Below are 19,744 nucleotides of genomic sequence, written 5' to 3'. Positions count from 1 at the left end.
GTGATGATAACCAACAACCTGACATGGACCTCCCATGTAGATGTGATGGTCAAGAAGGCACAACAATGCCTCTTCTTCCTCAGGTGGCTCAGAAAATTCAGCATGTCCATAAGAACCCTCACCACTTTTACAGATACACGGTTAAAAGTATACTGGCTGTGTCCATAAGGGCCTAGTATGGCAACTATTCTGCCCAGCACCATCAGTAACCACAAAAGGTGGTGTGCACAGACCAGACCATGACAGAAGCTAACCTCCCATCCATGGGCTCCATTTACACTTCTCAGTGCTGCGGAAAGGCTGCCAACATCATCAAAGACCCATCCCACCCGGTAATGCTCTCCTACAACCTCTTCCATCAGACAAATACAGAAAGTTGAACACATGCACCAGCAGGTTCAAGAATAGCTTCTTCCTGCCGTTATTAGACTGCTGTATGGACCAGCTAACTTCAAATAATGTTGATCTTGTCAATGTGATTTTGCCTCGTGAACATCCTGCGTGGTGTAATCTGTGTGCCTTACCTTGTTCAGATTTTTTTTCCCACCCTGTGATCTGCCTGTCCTTGCTTACTATGCCTGTACTGCTCACAAACAAAAGCTTTTCACTGTACTTAGGTACATGTGACAATAAATCAAATCAATTAAACATTATAATTTTCAAGCAGTGAACAGAATTAGAGTGGAGTCTGCTTTTGTTTCAATTTAATTTCAACATGTTCTCTTTGTAGGAGCAGCAAGTTAAATTGAATTGTAAATACCGCTACTTCTTGGTGGATGATCAATATATAAATATAACTGTTTGGATGCCTTCCTCTGAAGAATATTATTTCTTGAATCAAAGCCAGAGACTGTAGAGGGGCAATCTTACCTCTAACTTTTGTTTCTTTATTTACAGCCTGCGATGCTTCCAAGCATTCAGTCTCTAAACAAGATTGCTCGCTAATATTGGATAACCAATTAACCTAGAGGTTATGGAAGTGGATGCAGAAACAGGAAGTCTTGAGGTCAAATTCAATAAACTTAGTGGGCTGGCAGTTGAGTAGTCTTAGGGACAGACAGTTGCAAAAACCCATATAGCTCCAGTGACATCCTTAAAGATGGAAAACTGACAGACCTATTCGATCAGGCCTCCTCATGACTGCACTCCTACATGAGGTGGTTGACACAATATCCTCAAAGTATTGGTACTATACGTTTCATACTTTGTTTTTAAAAGTTAGGAGAAATTTATGAACTTTACCAGTTATAGAGTCATACAGCATGGAAACAGACCCTTCAGTCCAACTTGTCCAAGTTTCCGAAATGAAACTGGGTGGCATGGTGACTCAGTGGTTAGCACTGCTGCCTCATGCGGACCTGGGTTTGATTCCACCCTCAGGTGACTGTCTGTGTGGAGTTTGCACATTCTCCTCATATCTGCGTGGGTTTCCTCCGGGTGCTCTGCTTTCCTCCCATAGTCCAAAGATGTGCAGGCTTGGTAAATTGGTCATGCTAAATTGCCTATAGTGTCCAGGGAGGTGAGTTAGCCACGTGAAATGCAGGGTTACAGGGATGGGGTTGGATCTGCATGCGATGCTCTTTGGAGGGTAATTGTGGACTCAATGGGCCAAATGGCCTGCTACCATACTGTAGGATTCGATGAAACTAGTCCCACTTTTGCCTGTGTTTGGCCCATATCCTTCTAAACCTTTCCTATTCATGCACTTGTCCAAATGTCTGTTAAACGTTATAACTGTACCTGCGTCTACCCTTTCCTCTAGCAGTTCATTTCACTTACGAACAATTTGAAAAGGTTGTCCCTCAGGTCCCTTTTGAATCTTTCCCCTCTCACCTTAAAATGACACCCACTAGTTTTGAACTTGCCAGAAAAGACCTTTGCTACTCACCTTGTCTATGCCCCTCATGGTTTGAGGTTGTGTGTGCTTTCAGCCAACAGGTGCAGGTGCGAGACAAAAACGCCATTCGATTGACATTGCACCATTGCCGGCTACTTTCGCATCAAAACATCATCTGGCGTTCAATAGAAAAGGCCGACGGATGTCCGAATCGGCAGTGAATCCAGGAATATTTAACAAAGTAGCCACTCAGACTTCTCTGCTGAAAAGATAACTCTTCATTGAGGAAGCCCATTATCAGGTACTCTAGAGAACAGCAGATGTCTGTTAAAATCTTTGCAGGAGGCAGAACTTTCAATGTTTCAGCACTAAAATCATCTCACAGCACAACGTTTACTCAACTGGAATGTCAGCCTTGAAAAGAGAGCTCAGCATCCATCACCAGATAAGGTGGCACCTTTTTTTTCATAATCACAGTGGGGGAGAGCACAAAAGAAAATACATTTGGGTGCTGTACCTTCAGAGAAACTCCCTTCAGTCTGGTGGTTTTTCTGATTCTGAGCTGCACCTCCTGGGTAATTTTTACATCACTAGAAGCAGAAAAAGATTTTGCTATTTTCCACATTTCCACTGCTTAAAACATGCCTGCATTTTGATCCACAAACCAAAAGATCACAAAATTCTGCACATCCAGTCAGTTCTGCTTTAACACGGCAGTTCCATTCTCGTGTAATCCCATGTTGTAAGAAAAACATGTAACAGCAGCACCATTTAAACTAATGGGGCTGGAATCACGTTATAACCAACACACACTTTAAAACTTCACGCTTTAGAAACAGCGTCCCCAATTCGTCGATTGTGTTATATCGATTCGTGTTAACAAAACATGTGTTATAGCGGAATGCCTGAGAATGGAAGTCAGTGTTTAAGTAAGTTGACATGTCACAAACAATAAGTCTCCCCTCAACAGATGCTGACAGATTTTCCAAGCATTTCCACCTGGTGTTCCAAATCTTCCCCCGAAGTCCAAATCGATGTGGAAGGTCTTATAAGATTTTTTGTTTTAATTTACTCATGGGACGTAGGTGTTGCTGGCTGGGCCCAGTATTTATTGCCCGTCCCTAGCTGCCCTTGAGAAGGTAGTGGTGAGCTGTCTTTGTGCTGTATGTAGACCACAATGACTGTCGGGAGGGAATAATTAAACATTTATTAAAAGTGTCTCACATTCCATATTGTCATTTCAGTATCTAATCCTCATTGTTTTTATTCCCCCCTCCACTGCCCCCCTTTGTTCTCTCTGGCACCATCTCCAGTAGCTGCAATAGGTCGAAACCCTATTGATCTCCCCAGTTGCCAGCTTACAACCAGCTCTTCAAGTGTGAAACCTGCTTCAAGCTCAGCATGAGGCCACCCTGCAACCGAAAGAAATAATTATTCTCTGTAGCAACTTGTCTTCTTATTTTGGAAAGCAACTGTTCAATGAAACAATGTTTTATTTACTGTTAATCGTATTTGGCTTTATGATTCTTGTCACACTTAAACATTTGAAATCCTGAAAATATGTTACAATTAGATGAATTGAATGCTAACCTAATCTACAATTGTGTGCCGCATTGCACAATTTGAAACAATATTACTATTAAACGGTGAGAAAATTAAAAGGATGTTGCTAGTTTTTGGTATTAAATTGAAGTAGCATTTTAGATATGAAAATCTCCCTGCACCAAAAAAAAACACACGTGATTGAGTTTTCCACGATACGGTTTCAAGATTAAGATGCAATTGCTGAAAGACAAGGGAAAGATCAAAAAGACTTAGACATCACTTCATCATACCCTGAGGTTTCCCAAACATACTTCACAGAGCATCGTTTTTGAAGTGTGATCTCACTTATGTAGATAAACAAAGTATTCAACTTGTACATATCAAATGATGAATGAATAGATGCTGGAGGGTCAGATTTTTCTCTGCAAAGTATCTGCCCATTAGCAATACTTGCCCCATCTGGGTTTCACACTTTTTGATTGTCAGGTTGTTGAAAGTGCGAGTCAGTCTCAACGCAGCAATGGAAACCAGGATTTTTGGGAGCTAGGAATAGGCCATTCAGCCCATCGAGACTACCCCATCATTCAATACGACTGGAGCTGATCAAACACTTCAATGCCTTTCACTCACTCCTGAGTGCCACTGGAAACCTGCAAACCTGGCTGAACAAGAGTAAAAATCTCTATTGTCTTAATCAAAGTGACCATGCGAGGACTAAGAAGTGTACATCAGAGCAGGTGATTTCAATATTAAATCAGGCACTGAGAGAGAAACAGCAGGAAAGAAAATTTGGACAGAAAGAGAGAGAGAATTTCAAATAGTTTTATTTTCACATGTACACACACGAGTTCAGTGAAAAGTTTACAAGTCGTCACTCACAGCACCATTAGATTAGATTCCCTAGTGTGGAAAACAGGCCCTTCGGCCCAACAAATCTACACCAACCCTCCGATGAGTAACCCACCCAGACCCATTCCCCTCTGACTAATGCACTTAACACTACGGGCAATTTAGAATGGCCAATTCACCTGATCTGCACATCTTTGGACCGTGGGAGGAAACTGGAGCAACAGGAGGAAACCCACACGGGGAGAATGTGCAAACTCCACACAGTCAGTTGCCCAAGGCTGGAATGGAACCTGGGTCCCTGGTGCTGTGAGGCAACAGTAAGTGCTAACCACTGAGCCACCGTGCCATACAGATTCTCTAATACAAATTCTTAGGGAAAGATTTACCATCCCAATCGACAATGGATTTAAGGTCAGCATTAGATTCTTTATTTCAGATATTTATTGAATTCAAATTCCACCACCTGCCGAGGTGGGATGTGAAACTGTGTTCCCAGAACATTACCTGGGTCTCTGGACTAATATTCCAGTGATAATGCCACTTATCCATCGCCTACCACTTAGGTAGAAGGAGTTAGCACATGAAGCACATTGAGCTGTATTACAATTAGAAATGTTGGTTGCAAACTCTTCAAACTCAATCACTTTAGTGATTAATGCACTCGCAGCCATAGTGTCACTGAGGTCTACAACACAGAAATATGCCCTTCTGCCCATTGAGTCTGTGCCAGTCAAAAACTACCATCTCGCTTATTCTAATGCCATTTCCCAGCACTTGGCCCATAGTCTTGTAGGCGTTGGTATCTGAAGTGTACGTCTAAATTTTTTCTATCTCTACTACCCTTCCAGATATTGACCTCCAGACTCCCATCATTCTCAGTGCAAAAAATATATCCTCTAAACTTCCTATCCCTTACATTAAATCTATGCCCCTATCATTGACCTCACCCCCACCAAGGGGAAGTGCTTCTTCCCATTGACTCTATCTAGGCCCCTCATGATTTTAAACATCTCAATGATGTGCCTCCTCAACTCTAAGGGAAACAACCCCAGTCTATCCAATTTCTGTTCATAATAAATTCCCCAGCTCAGGCGACATCCTGGTAGGTCTCCTCTGCACCCTGTCCAGTGTGATCACATGCTACCTATGATGTGCATTACAGAACTGCACACAATATTTTGGCTATGGCCTAACCAACATTTTATACAGTTCCAGCATCACCTCCCTGTTCTTCCAGTTAAAGAGTCATAGAGATGTACAGCATGGAAACAGACCCTTTGGTCCAACTTGTCCATGCCGACCAGATATCCCAACACAATCTAGTCCCACCTGCCAGCACCCGGCCCAAATCCCTACAAACCCTTCCTATTCACATACCCATCCAGAGTCCTTTTAAATGTTGCAATTGTACCAGCCTCCACCACTTCCTCTGACAGCTCATTCCATACACGCACCATCCTTTGCTTGAAAAAGCTGCTCCTTTGGTCCCTTTTAAATCTTTTTCCTCTCACCTTAAACCTATGCTGTCTAGTTTTGGACTCCCCCACCACAGGGAAACAACCTTGTCTATTTACCCCATCCATGACCCTTGTGATTTTGTAAATCTCTAGAAGGTCACCCCTCAGCCTCTGACATTCCAGGGAAAACAGCCCCAGCCTATTCAGCCTCTCCCTATAGCTCAAAGCCTCCAAACCTGGCAACATCCTTGGTAAATCTTTTCTGAACCCTTCCAAGTTTCACAATATCCTTTCTGTAGGAGGGAGAACAGAATTGTTCTCTGTCTTGGCCAGTAAAGTCAAGTATTCCACATGCTTTCTTAATCACAGTATCGATTGTCCCAATACCGTAAGGGACTGCTCTACATACACAGCAAGGTCCCTCTAATCTTCATTACTTCCTAGAGTCTGACCATTCACTGTGTATTCCCTTGCTTTCTGTGTCTTGCCAAACCTCACACTTATGCAGATTGAATTTCATTTACCACAGATCATTCCAGCTATATTCTCCAGTAATCTAAGGCATCCCACTAATTTTGGTATCATCTGCAAACTTACTGATTGACATGCCGAGATTCAATAAAAACCGAAATAACTGCGGATGCTGTAAACCAGAAACCAAAACAGAAGTTGCCAGAAAAGTTCAGCAGGTCTGCAAACATCGGTGAAGAGAAATCAGAGTTAACGTTTCAGTTTGAATCACAAACAGCAAGTGCCCCCAACACTGATCCCAATGGAACCCTGCAGAACTCAGGGTTCAAGTCTTAAAAATAACCATCACCCTCTGCTTCCTGCCACTCAGTCAATTCTGGATCCAATTGGCCACAACTCCTTAGATCCCAAGAGGTCTTACCTTCACTATCAGTTTCCCATGCGGGACCTCGTCAAAAGCCTTGCTTAAGTCCAAGTGGACAATGTTGAATGTACGCATCTCATCTATATGCCTGATTGTACTTTTCAAAAAGGTAATCAAGTTGATCAGACATGACGTCCCCTTAACAAAACCGTGCTGACTGGTCTTGATTAATCCCTGCCTCTCCAAGTGCAGATTAATCCTGTCTCACAGAACTGCTTCTGAAATTTTGATACTGACTGACTGACCTGGAGTTTCCTGGTTTATTCCTTGCTTCCTTCGTGCATAACAGTACCATACTGGTTGTATAGAAATATGCAATTTTATCGAAGCATCGCAACCAATAGACTTTTCTGTTTGTTCTGGAGACTGTACCAGCCTAGCAACATGACCAGCTGGAAGACATTAACGTTGATCAAGTAATTACAACAAAACCAGCTATTCAGCATTGAACTTTCTCAAGGCTTGATCCATTTTACCTGTTCAGTTTATAAGAACAAAGGCAGGAGATGGAATTACACTTCCCAAAATACGGTTTGAACAAGTCGCAAATGACTCAATAAAATCTTGCTGAATGTAAAGGGTTCTCCTGTTGCAAAAATTCTTAGCCAAAAGATTATTAAACATTTAATGTAAATTTATTAGCCATTATTATGCTTTGCAAATTATTCATTATTCTGACAATCACTGAGGCAGGATCATTATACAATTAGGATGAATAAAATCGGTGCGAAAATTGACAGCACATAAAGCAATTACTCCATTAATTAAGACTTGTGTGTGGCGATTGACGAGTATTTACCCTGGCTCTCAGAATGGACACTTAGAGACTGCTTATTAAATACAAGTACATTTGGCATTTTCAATGGGACAAACCAAACTCTTTTTTCCAAATGTTTGAATTAGTTCCTCAACAGAACAGTCAGAGGCTACACGATGACAATGTCAAGTAATTAATCAAAAGCTTCACTTGAAAAAGCTTCCAGTAATTGAGTAAATGCTACTGTTGAAGTGCTGTAAATGCAGGTCAGGAAACCCGAAAAGCTCGGTATGGGATGAGCATATAACCCCGTGATATGACAGCAAATTGAAGCTAGCCAATACTTCACTTGACTTTCTCTTCAAAACTATTGTCAATGGTTCGACTCCAATTCTGCAAAGGTGGGAGCAAAAGCGTAATGTTCAACGACAGCTTATTGGCATAAAATAGACAAGTAATACCACACCAACTTCTGATTATAGTCTCAGCACATCATTCTCCATGTGGAGCATGTTTGACCTGATTTCAAGACCCAAATGTTCCCCGATTTCCAGACTACTCATCTCCAAGTTCAATGGGATGCTATACACCTTATACCCTTTCATAACCAAATTGATTCATGCTTGTAACTGGGAGGGTGCATGGGAAATGCAGCCCGGCCATCCAAATTCCTGTTAACTGGGACATTGCTTAAATGGGTGACAGAAACGTTCTTCTTTCCCTTTTTTGGGTGTAACCAGCAGCAAAGCAGCAGCACAGTACACAGCTCCTCCCAGATATCCGGGCAGGAGAGATTCAACCAGGCAGCAACGAAGCAAACATCAGAGAGCCCTGAAACGCTCAGTGCTCAAGGCCCAGTCTGACAGGTCAGCCAGGAATGAACAGGGAAACAGCACGGATATTAAGACCAGCTGCCTGGTTACCCCTCACTCCCTCTCAGCCTTCCGGCATGGATCGGGTACAGAGTCCCAGAAACAAAAGCATCGGAATCAGTAGATTCCTGTTGACTCAGGTCAAATTTTTCAGTTCCTTCCAAGCCGTCAATTCAGCTTTCAACTTCTGCGTTATTATTTCAAACTTGTCATGTGATCATGATTGTGAGGAACCCATTGCATGCTTATAATTCCAAAAATAAACAGAAGCCCTCCTCGCACGTGATGGAGGTCAGTCCTTGCTGCTCCACAATCATGTTACAGAATGGTACAGTTGGTGCCCGTCTGCTCCACGCTGGGACCAGCATCCTCGTGCCTAGAAAAGTCAGAGAGGCGTTCCTTAGCAAACATTACTCAGAAAACTGTGAGGCAAACTGTTAAAAATACATCAGACCTCAGGAAGTAGGAACATTAGGCCCCTCGAGCCTGCTCTGCTCTTCAACAGGATCATGGACAATCTGACATTCCTCACAGCCACTTTCCTCATAAACCTGTGATTTCTCCGACTGATCGAAACCTGAGCCTTAAATATACGCAAGGCCTCTGCCCCTACAGCTGTCTGTGGCAAGGAGTCCCAAAGGCATGCTGCCCCCTGAGGGAAGGAATTCCTCCTTTTAAATTATTCTGAGATTATGCTGTCCAGTAAAGGGAAATGTCATCTCAGCATTTACCCTGTCAATCCCCTGAACAATCCTAAATGCTTCAATGAGATCACTTCACTTTCTTTTCAATTCCTTTAGACAGCGAACCGAGCCTCAGACTATTTGATCTTTGCTGATGAGACAATTCCTTCATCACCAGGGATTATTCCAGCGAACCTTCTCGGATTTGCTTCCAATGAAATGATAACTTGCCTTCAATAAAGGGACATCAAAACTGCTCCAGCTGTGCTTCCACCAGCACCTCGTGCAGTAAGACTTCCCAACTCTGCTACTTCACTCACCCCTCGAAATAAGGGCCAACATTCCAGTCGAAAACAGGGTGCATTGGGAATAGGAGAGACTCAAGGGAATGAGATTCATCTGGGCGGCACAGTGGCTAGCACTGCTGCCTCACAGCACCAGGGTCCTAGGTTTAATTCCAACCTGGGCGACTGTGTGTGGAGTCTGCACATTCTCCCAGTGTCTGCGTGGGTTTCCTCCGGGTGCTCCGGTTTCCTCCCACAGTCCAAAGATGTGCGGGTCAGGTGAATTGGCCATGCAAAATTGCCCAGAGTGTTAGGTGCATTAGTCAGAGGGAAATGGGTCTGGGTGGGTTACTCTTCGGAGGGTGGGTGTGGACTGGTTGTGCCAAAGGGCCTGTTTCCACACTGTAGGGAATCTAATCTAGTCTGGTTTACCAGTCATTGGTTATTCGGTGTCCAATGGCTCCAAAGGACTGATCACCTTCACACATTGCACTCCATCTCCCACTTCTCACCTGTGGGCTTTAATTGAGTGCCGAGTAGGGGAAGGTATCACCTTAGCCTGACATCACATCCATTCATGTGAACTTCCACCGCTGCTAACATTGAGGAATCCAACATTACAGCCTTCCCCTGCCATCCTAATGCAGTCACATTAAGACCACCCTGATGGTGAGAGAGATCAACTTTGCGTGGGTCTTTGGGTAGAGAATGGCTCAGCCTCTCTCTGGGTTAGCTCAAGCCATGGGGTTGCAGAAGTCAATGAGGGGAATTCTGGGCCGGATGGAAGCAATGCACTTCGCCTCACAAAGAGGACCTCATCTTAAAGCCGCTAGAACAAAATCCAGCGGAACGACTGGTTGCAGGGCATTAACTCAGAGTCTCACAGCATGGAGACAAACCCTTGGACCCAAACTGGTCCAGGCCGACCAAAATATCCATCCACGCTTACCTCTTTTCTCTGCAATTGTCCCACATGCTTCTAAATCTTTCCTAACCATGTATTTGTCCAAATGTCTTTTAATTGTTGTCAATGAAGCCTACTCAACCACTTCCACTGGCAGCTCATTCCATATGTGTACCACCCTTTGCATAAAAACGTTGCCCCACGGATTTGCATTTATTCTTTCACCTCAAACATTAAACTGATGCCCTGTAGTTCATGATTCCCTACACATGGGAAAAAGACTCAGTACACTCACCCTATCCATGCCTGAAAGTATGCTAATGTTAGAGATATAGGTATACACGGGAACGGGGAGCAGTTACGAGTGACAGAGTGGGGGCGGTGAGGGGTGACAGCGTCGGGGCGGTGAGGGGTGACAGTGTGGGGGCGGTGAGGGGTGACAGCGTCGGGGCGGTGAGGGGTGACAGTGTGGGGATGGTGAGGGGTGACAGCGTCGGGGCGGTGAGGGGTGACAGTGTGGGGACGGTGTTGTGGACCTTAATAATGGATGAAATGTGTATCTGTGCATTTTGGAGACATCTGGTGGATATATTGACAAAGCGCAACATTGCCTTGAAATGCTTAAAAATTCAGAAAGCCTTTCATCCAAAGAATTTGTTTCAAGTTGAAAAGAGCACCAAGAATTCATGAGTGGGATGTCGGATCAATACAACAGTCAGAGTATCTTCAGAGAAAGGGCAAAGCAGCATACGGTGCAGCGATACACAAACTTTCAAACAAAGCTTGGATTTCCAACACACTACCTCATTGTGGAGTTTGTCTCCAGTCGGATTCGCTTCACTGCTGTCCCTTCATGTATCGGCTGGCTGTTTGCATTCATGTCCTTTACCTGGCGTTGGTCACTGTTCTATCACAAGAGGAGGAGGAGGAGAAGGAGATTAATTTTAATATTGCACTGCCTGTGCCACTCAGTTACTCACAACCTCCCTTCGGTGACAATGAATGCACCGGCAGCTTTTGGTATCTTCCAACCTCCGAAATGACTTCTTACCAAGCTTCTCTTGTTTCCACTTTGTGAGGGGGTCAGGTAGGTTTCCTCTGGTGTTGTATTTCTGTCCGACCGTAAGGGTCTCCTTGCTAGATTATCCTTCCTCAGTACGAAGACAGACCGGGACCTCAACTGTCTGTGAGATGACAAGGAGTAGAAAAGTCCAGTCAGTAAACAATACTTCATCTCTGCCTACTGAATCCTGCCAAACACACGATAGGCTGCTGAGGACAATTTTAATGCAAGTTTCAGGTAGCATATATTCAGTCACCATATTCAGTTTTGGACGCCATCGTCAGTTCATGAACCTTTAATTTGAAAGGTCAAATCACACAAGGCGATGAGATGACTGAGTAAGGTAATGGCTCTGAAAGGGTTAATGCTGAAGACTGCATTAAGCTCCATCCAATCTGAAAATGGAGCAAGGACTTGGGTGGGGAAAGGCACAGTTGGTTCTTGAAGGAGACACACGCATCAAAGCCCCCTCATGGTCTTTGTAATTACATTTACCTTAATAACATGACTTGTACCTAGTTACTATTATGCAGTCAATGACATTTTTTTAAGACAAAAGCCTCTTCCTATTTGACTATGTTGTGGGCTTTCTCTGCCAGATAAGACAAAACAGGCTCAACCTTAGCAACAGATGATTACCAAGAGTCCAGCTAGCTCATACAACATGGTGAGCAGCGGTGACCGTCCCCACCATTACAAAGCCTATATAGGCCGAAGGTCCAAGTAAACATGCTTCAAATTTGACTCCTGAACTGGGTGTCCACTCTGAAAGGCAGTCACCCTTCCCTTATGACTGAATCTATTACAATACTGGAGTGACTCCTCTGTTCGAATACAGTGCAATGGAAATATTGTATTGTTCACTCTGTACTTCCTTATGATAGGAAAGACTCGAGAATTGTCATGGAATTGTCAGTCTGCACACTGTCAGGATCTCACTAAGGGCTATGCAATCACATGATGATTTTTTGAAGTGCAGTCACTTGGTTTTGCAGGGTAAATGCAGTAATTCCAGCTAGTTATTAAGATGAATTAGTCAGATGTTGTGATGATGGTTGGATGATGATTGGGACTGGAAGGATGTCACTGCTTTGCATGAAATGTTGCAAGTCAGCTGAGAGGCTAAACTGAGGTCCCATCCGCCTACTTGAGCAGAGATCTCACGGCATTGTTTCAGAGAGGAGCTGTCGGGTCAATATCTGTCCCTCCATCAATATCACAAAAACCAATACTTGATCATTGCTGTTTGTGAGCACTTGCAACTACTTTTTTAAAAACTTCACTCATGTGCTGTGAGCATCGCTCACTGAACCAGCATTTTATTGCCTGTCCATAGTTGCCCTCAAGACGATGGTGGTCAGCTGCCTTCGTGAACCACTTTCTAGTGATCGCTGCAACTGGATGACATGCTCCAATATGTCAGAGAGCAATTACTGGTCAATCACATGAGTCTGGAGTCACATGTTAGCCAGACCAGGGAAGGATGGCAGTTTTCTTACCTGAAGGACATCAGTGAGTTGTTAGTGGGTTTTTACAGCGATTTGACAATAAATTCATTGTCACCATAAGACATAGTCGACATCTATCATGGTGGGATTCAAATTCACATCTCCATCATATTATCTTGAGGTCTCCTTACACATCAGTCACTGAAAGCATGCACACAGGTGTAGCAAGCAGTGAAGGTGGTAAACAGTATGTTGGCCTTCATCAAGAGAGGATTCGAGTGCAGGAGCAGTGATGTCCCGCTGCAATTGTCCAGGGCCTTTGTGAGACTGATTTGCGGGAGGGCAGGACTGACATTTGAAGAGAGACTGGATCAGTTAGGATGAGAGTCACTGGAGTTTAGAATCATGAGGGATCTCATAGATATCTATAAATTTCTAACAGGATTGGACAGGGTAAATGCAGGATGGGTGTTCCCAATGACAGGGGATCACAGTCTTAAGGATACGGGGTAGGCCATTTAGGATTGAGATGAGGAGAAATTCCTTCACCCAGAGAGTGGGGAGCATGCTGAATTCTCTGTCACAGAATGTGGTCAAGGCCAAAACTTGGAATGTTTTCAAGAAGGAGTTAAGATATAGTTCTTAGGAAATGGGAAGAAAGCAGGAACAGAGTACAGAGTTGGATGATCAACGATGATCATACTGAATAAGGGAGCAGGCTCCTCGGGCTGAATGGCCTCCTCCTGCTCCATTTTCTGTTTCCGTGACAATAATTTGCCAGCTTTGCCATGGCCACCGCATCCTGAGAATGAAGAGATAATGAAACTGCAATCAGCTGCCCAGTTTTAAAATCTGTTTTATAAGTTTTGTATCCTGGGCTGCACTCCTTGCTGACATATGACTGGGCATTCTGTGATAGAGGGGTGGGCAGCAATGCAATTATCAGTGGGCTGGTCTTGTCAAGTATTGCCCCCTGCTGGGGAGAGCTGCATTGCAGTTACCAATGTGGCTCAGACTGGCCTATTAAGGCTAATAGGAGCAAAGCCCTGGGTTCAGATAAACACAAAGTCCAAGGCTGTAACCAAGCACTGAACACAAGATCTTCACATTGCTCCTGAAAAGTCAAGGTTTACACGTAGTGGTGGATCACTGGCACCATCTCTGACAATCTTTGGGCTAAACTAGACCTGCAGATTTTCAGATAAGCAGAAGGAAGTAACAAGTGTGGGAGTGATGGGAGGAGTTTACAGGATAGCTGGTGGTTGGATGGTGCCCAATGAAAATTGCTCCTACACAGAAATACCTGGAATGATGCAGAGAACAAACAAGGAACAAACTGATCCACCAAAGTTGATCACAGTAGCCCCTTTCCCAACAAGTGACTCATTTTGTACACACCACACAACTCCTGCTGAAGATGATTGCTAATGAGCAACATCTTGGGACATACTTGACCTCCTTTCCCTCCATTAATAAACATCGTTCATCACCTACTCTTCCAAAATTTAACTCTGGCATGCAGAGAGGAAGATGGTAACTTGGAAACATGAAGGATTCAAATTCACAGCCAATAAAAGAGACTTAAAAAGGCATCTCATAGGGGAAGAGACTGTCACTGCAACTATCTCATGGGAAAGACAGTGGCAGCTGAAATGTGCCAAATAGTATTGCTCCACTTAGTGAATTCACACAGTGAATTCCTTTCAGGATTTGAGGGGGGGTGGGGAGCAGACTAGTGTAGGGAAAGGCATCAACCAGTATACGTGAGTGACCATCCAAGAGCAGCAAGGCTGTGAATGATCAGCTAATCATTACAACTTCCTTGATGTGGATCTCAAACCCAAATTCTAGGTACTCTAGAGGGGAGTCAACCCAATTAAGATAAGCTGCCACAGCTTGCATGTTGCAGCTGTTAAACAGCATTTAGACCAAATACTAATTTTATAATGTAGTTATAAATGGGGAAAAAATACAATAATTTCTTCCTAAACACAGCAGCCAGCTTTCTATAAAACCCCAATTTACAAGAAGAGTTGGTTTCTCTGGTTTTCCTCACAACTTCAGGGATGCCAAGAAAATCTTTCATAACCATTACATGTCACAATTTATTTCAGAAACGACGCTTTCTGACCTTAAACAGGGAAGAGTTTTGTTTTAAGAAAAGGATTGAATTGGGCCAAGCGAGGGGACTTGGGAGGGTGAGGTGTGGATTAAGCCATCGATCCCACATGCCCATTCAAGCATCACTCTGAAAAGGAGAGCACGGACTGGGGAACTGGTGCTTCATTCTCACTGTGCTTATTCAGGGCAGCTCCTTTGTGGGGGATGGAGGGGTGGAAGTTGCTGGCAGCTTCTAATTCAGCGAAGCTCTGAAGGGTGCAGGATCACGAGACGATTTCCTTTTTGAATATCGTGACCGCTCATCCTGTGCACAGAGAGGAAGTTAACAAAGGACTACAGCGTCTTTCATGCTGGTCGAATTAAAGCTATCCCATTACTTGCCTTTAGTCCGTGGGGCAATCATGTTTGTGATAATCAGTAACGAGAGGCTGTTCAAGTCAAAATAATATTGCTCCCAAATTAAACAATAAAATACTACTCACAGTCAACTATGCATCAGCAGGAACAAAAGCATTTGGCACTCCAGAGGTTAAAAATATTTCTGTCACTCAGCAAGACTGTATTAAATAAAACATTAATTAACTGTAACTGTTCTAGGCCTTAAGCAAAACTTCCAAGGTCTTGCTAACCGTGGCTAACAGATGTTCTGACAATACCATCTTTAACAAGGCAAGTAAAGGGAAACTTTTAACAAGATGCTCTCACTCATGTAGCCAATCTGCTGCTTTACGCCCTGTAGTGTGCATTTTATAGCAGGCCTCGTTCAGGTGGAAGGGTTATGCAGCCTGAGAGTGGATCTGCTCAGGGTTCAAACTGTGACCCTGCCAGCAGTGATACAGCAGGGGTGACCTCAGTAATGACCAGTGCGCATCCACCACGAAGCTGGTCAGTGCCAGCTGATTAAACTTTTAGCAGCATCCCCTGCGCGATAAAGGGCAAAATGACAACATTTCCCCATCGTCAATGTGTCTGTATAATAAACTAATTAGTAAACCACACAGTCTGTGGAGCTTTTAATGAGCACTATCGGCTGACTTCTGTAATAATAACCTACGTCTGGCCCCTTTTGGGATTCAATTAAGGGAGAGACTGTCATACGCTCGGTCTGGCTGATCAATGAATCCATTCCGACCTTTCGTCGGGAGCACTCCACAAGGTCAGTGGCAGCAGCAAGGACGGCCAACTTGCCAAAGCAACGTACCCGATGGCAGCAGACAGGCACCGGTACCAGTCATTGATGTCCTCCTGGTCATTCGACATCACAAGGAGCTTCTCCTCAGGAAAAGTTAGCTAAAGGGCAGATTTAAAAAAAAACAAAAAGGCTGATTTGGATTTCACTTCTTCCACTTCAAAGCAAGCTTTTGTTTAAAAAGAGAAACTTTTACACAGAACCCAACAGAAATTATGTCTGTCAATAAACGCAAAGTCCTTCAATTTATTCCTTCTGTAGATCCTCCATCATGAAATATTCAAAACCATTTAAGAATGCAATAGCACGTTATCATCAATAACCATCATTGACGTTTTAAACGTGTAGCTAAGATTAGTTCCATCAAATAAAATCACCTGTCTCTCTCTCTCTCTCTCTCTCTCTAAAGGCAACAACGTTTCTTCATTAAAAAAAAATCAAACAGCAACTTTGCAACTTATGCGGCTGGCTTAAGAAGCCAACAAATCTATAGGAACATTGACTTTTGACTGATAGATGGTTGGATTTCCTGGCCACAGACTTCATTAAAACACAACAAAAGGTGACACCTAAAACGAAGGTAAGGACATGGTCAGCTTGAAATGAGGAAGTATTTTTGGTGCAAAACAATTTGCAATGCAGAATTCAAAATGAATAAAGATTTCAAATGCATTGTCATCAAATGCATTATCTAATTATGAAGTTCACTGAATAGGCCAAGTGTAACTGTTGATAATATTAGTTCCTTCCCTTCTGGGAATACTTAAGATTTATGCACAAATAGATCCAGCCTCTGTGCAAACACAGCAATTAAGAATTTGTCAAGGAAATTTGACTCTCTGGGACAGAAATTACATTGTAAGACACAAACAGTAGTGCACCAGCATTTGTACTGGGCATAATTCAAGTTGATTATTTATACATCAAAAGGTGTCTGCAAGTTGCAATCTAAAATGAAAGAACCAGCACATTACGGATTGCAGAAGCTACTGAATTCTCTTTCAAATCTGAGACAGAAACTGGGAGATACTTTCATGAGGCATTTCATTTTGCATATAAATTGGAGCGAACATTGTACGTCTGAATTTACTGCTGTCAAATTTAATTTCTCTTTAATTCTTCAAGCTAAGATGCAAGTGGCTCACAGTGCTCGCTGCAATTTTCAATGCTTACAGGTAGCTTCCAGATTGATAATCTGCCTTGGAGAGAGGGGGGCAAAGAAATGAACATTGAATATCATTGCACTATTACCGTAGATGAATTTTGCTTTACAGCATAATAGGATGATGAAAGGCCAGAGTTATTAGAAAAAGCTAACTACTCAAATGAAGTGTTTGATGGAATTGGCAGTGGCACACTTGAACACATAACCAGCTCCAAATGTTTAAGATTTCCTACAGGTGAAAATCTGAAACTTAATGCATTTTATTGTCATTATATACCTTTGATAAAGTCAATAAAATTACTCCAATCTATTTGTAACTTCATGCTGTCTACACTTCAAGATTTCATCTACTAAAATTAATATCTAATGATGGTTTAATGAATTAAGTGGCTAAAAGCTACTTTGACAGAGACATGCAGAGTTATTACAGCTAGTTAATTCCCAGAGTTGATTGAATTTGACCATTTGGAGCTATCTTGTAATAGAACAAAGAGTGTTTAATATAATCACATGACTTTATTTTTTGTCTCTTTTGCAGAAGAGCAAGCATACTCACGGAAATTTCTGCAAGATGATTGGTGATAAAATCAAAAAGAATTAATAGTAAATGTCACCAAACGGATAGATTTGATTTAACGCATGCAAGGAAGGAGAATGGAACTTGGGAACAAGGTCGACTGGTTTTTGAGTAGGCAGTCATTGATCTCGAAATCTACAAAGACAATTGAATTTTATCCATGTGCAGTGTGGGTCAATATTAAGTGCACGCTAAAAATTAAGACTTACGTTAATAAGCCCCCCCTGACTCTTGGTGTGTCCAAAGACTTTCTCTACGGTGCCCTCGATCAAGGGATAGGTCTTCTGCCAGGCAAATTTGTCAGAATGCACCGGGTGGAGTGGGTGACAAGGCTTGGCCATCAGGAGGATGTCAGAAAACAGGAAGAACATTTTGTGCTTTAAATCCTCACCCTTAGAAGGCACAATTGTCAACCAGCCCTCTCGAATATATTTCCTTCCTGTAGCAGCAGAAGGGAGGAAAGTTGTTAAAAACAAGCTTTGTGCCAAGTGCAGGAAGTAGAAGGATCTTAGGGCTCTCCATCTGTAATTTCATTGGAGAATTCAGGACACCCACTATATGCACCCCCTTTCTTATTTAAAAAGACTTCTCAAGTTCAGCAATCACCAGGCAAATTCTCATCAACCAATACAGTTGATTGCATCAGATCATACTTTTGAGTATTCTTAACCACTGTCAAAACAAGAACAGTGAAACCTGCTTCTGTGAAACATATTTCCAAACGATCTCTAGCTTCCCACTACTAGATTCTGCAACTGTGCCAAAAATTTCAGAACCGATCCTTTCCCATAACAATAAATTGTATTTACATAACACTTTTCACAACCAGAGGACATTCCAAATGCCAAATCACAATGATGTACTTTTATTTTAGGTCAGCTTCAAATATTTGGTAACAATTTTAAATGCTCTTCAACGCTCACAATCCAGCTTTTGCATGAAGTTTTATAAGATGGCAAAGTACAAAACACAGCAAGAGCCCGCACGCTGCAGTGTGATAATGAACAGCGACAGTGTGTTAGTAACATTTGTTGAGAGAAAGACATTGATCAGGACATAAAGGAGAATACTCTATTCTTCAAAATAATGATCTGGGATCTTCCACACTTATTGGCAAATGCAGATTGGCGTTCAGATTAATATTCATTACAAAAATGGTACCTCTGACAGTGCAGCACGGCCTCAGTACTGCACAATTAGTCTAGATTGTGAACTGAAATGGGTGGTGAACCCATAACCTCACTCAGGTAAGAATAGTAAGAATGAAGCTAATGTGACTCCAAGTGTTAGGCTTTCGTTTAACAATTTTTGTAAGTCAATAAAAGATATCCTGTGCTTATTGAATGAAGCATGCACTTTCAGAGAGTGCTAAGCAGAGGTACAGGTATAATACATGAGCTCAGATTCTCCAAACTGCAGCTTTCACAAGGTAGAGCTATCCCCTGGTGGAACATGACTGTTGTGTTATGACAGTCAGAGAAAGGTTACTGTATAGCGCAAGGACATTAACACTGTGTGACTGCTATTCTGTTTAAGCACTTGCACCTCCTCTAGTACACTCTGAGAATATCTAGAGATGGCATCAGTTCTGTGCAGTAGACATCAACAATCCTGTTGTCATGAACTAAAAGATTTGTGTAAAAGCGTAAGCAGCAGCTATGGACCAAACCGAATCCGTGAAGATAAAGATCACACACAAGTTACACTTGTGCTGATGCTGCCTTGATTTAGCACATTCCCATGTCCATTTTGGAAAACTTCGTGCAAAAGCTAGATTGTGAGCTTTGAAGAACATTTAAGATTGTTAGCAAATATTTGAAGCTGACCTAAAATACAAGTTTGAGATTAAACGACCATTTTTGAATGAAATGAACAAAATTAAACAAAAATGAAACAGAGCTTCCAAATGTAATGCTACAGAATATGAAATTTCTCTGGACTCAACCGTAGTGTTATGTTGCAACCCAGAAATTAACATGCACAGCTGCAAAGTTTTAGCCAAAGTTCCCTTTTTTAAAAAAAAGTGTTTCGAGATCTGAATGCAATGAAAACCCAGATTCTCATTATCAATGATTCATTGCATACTCAAAGAGTGGTG

The 19,744-nt window shown here is 42.6% G+C and overlaps 2 protein-coding genes across 6 annotated transcripts in view; one reads left to right on the top strand and one right to left on the bottom strand.

The window, feature by feature from the left end:
* Positions 1-3,809, top strand: part of LOC122561491 (serine/threonine-protein kinase 33-like) — a 108,077-nt gene extending 104,268 nt beyond the window's left edge. Inside the window, exons 12-13 of one of the 2 annotated variants that reach the window (XM_043713239.2) lie at positions 1,932-2,138; positions 3,154-3,809. In XM_043713239.2, coding sequence (XP_043569174.1) covers positions 1,932-2,111 — 180 coding nt within the window. In that variant the 3' untranslated portion in view covers positions 2,112-2,138; positions 3,154-3,809. Of the gene's footprint in view, positions 1-1,931; positions 2,139-3,150 lie in introns of both variants that reach the window. The other variant, XM_043713238.2, reaches the window with a different exon arrangement.
* A 571-nt stretch (positions 3,810-4,380) lies between these two features.
* The window catches only part of arhgef39 (Rho guanine nucleotide exchange factor 39), a 74,317-nt gene continuing 58,953 nt past the window's right edge, over positions 4,381-19,744 (bottom strand). For 3 of the 4 annotated variants that reach the window (XM_087999656.1, XM_087999659.1, XM_087999657.1), the window contains 6 exons: positions 17,856-18,085; positions 15,917-16,005; positions 13,298-13,396; positions 11,135-11,267; positions 10,887-10,990; positions 4,381-8,588 (listed from right to left, as the gene is read on the bottom strand). In XM_087999656.1, coding sequence (XP_087855782.1) covers positions 8,531-8,588; positions 10,887-10,990; positions 11,135-11,267; positions 13,298-13,396; positions 15,917-16,005; positions 17,856-18,085 — 713 coding nt within the window. In that variant the 3' untranslated portion in view covers positions 4,381-8,530. The remainder of the gene's footprint in view (positions 8,589-10,886; positions 10,991-11,134; positions 11,268-13,297; positions 13,397-15,916; positions 16,006-17,855; positions 18,086-19,744) is intronic. The other variant, XM_087999658.1, reaches the window with a different exon arrangement.

Source organism: Chiloscyllium plagiosum, unplaced genomic scaffold (assembly GCF_037043375.1).
Source record: "Chiloscyllium plagiosum isolate Xiang-an unplaced genomic scaffold, Cpla_swu_hap1 HiC_scaffold_23, whole genome shotgun sequence".
NCBI lineage: Eukaryota > Metazoa > Chordata > Chondrichthyes > Orectolobiformes > Hemiscylliidae > Chiloscyllium > Chiloscyllium plagiosum.
The sequence above is the reverse complement of the archived record's forward strand: the minus strand, read 5'-3'. Positions and strand labels throughout refer to the sequence as shown.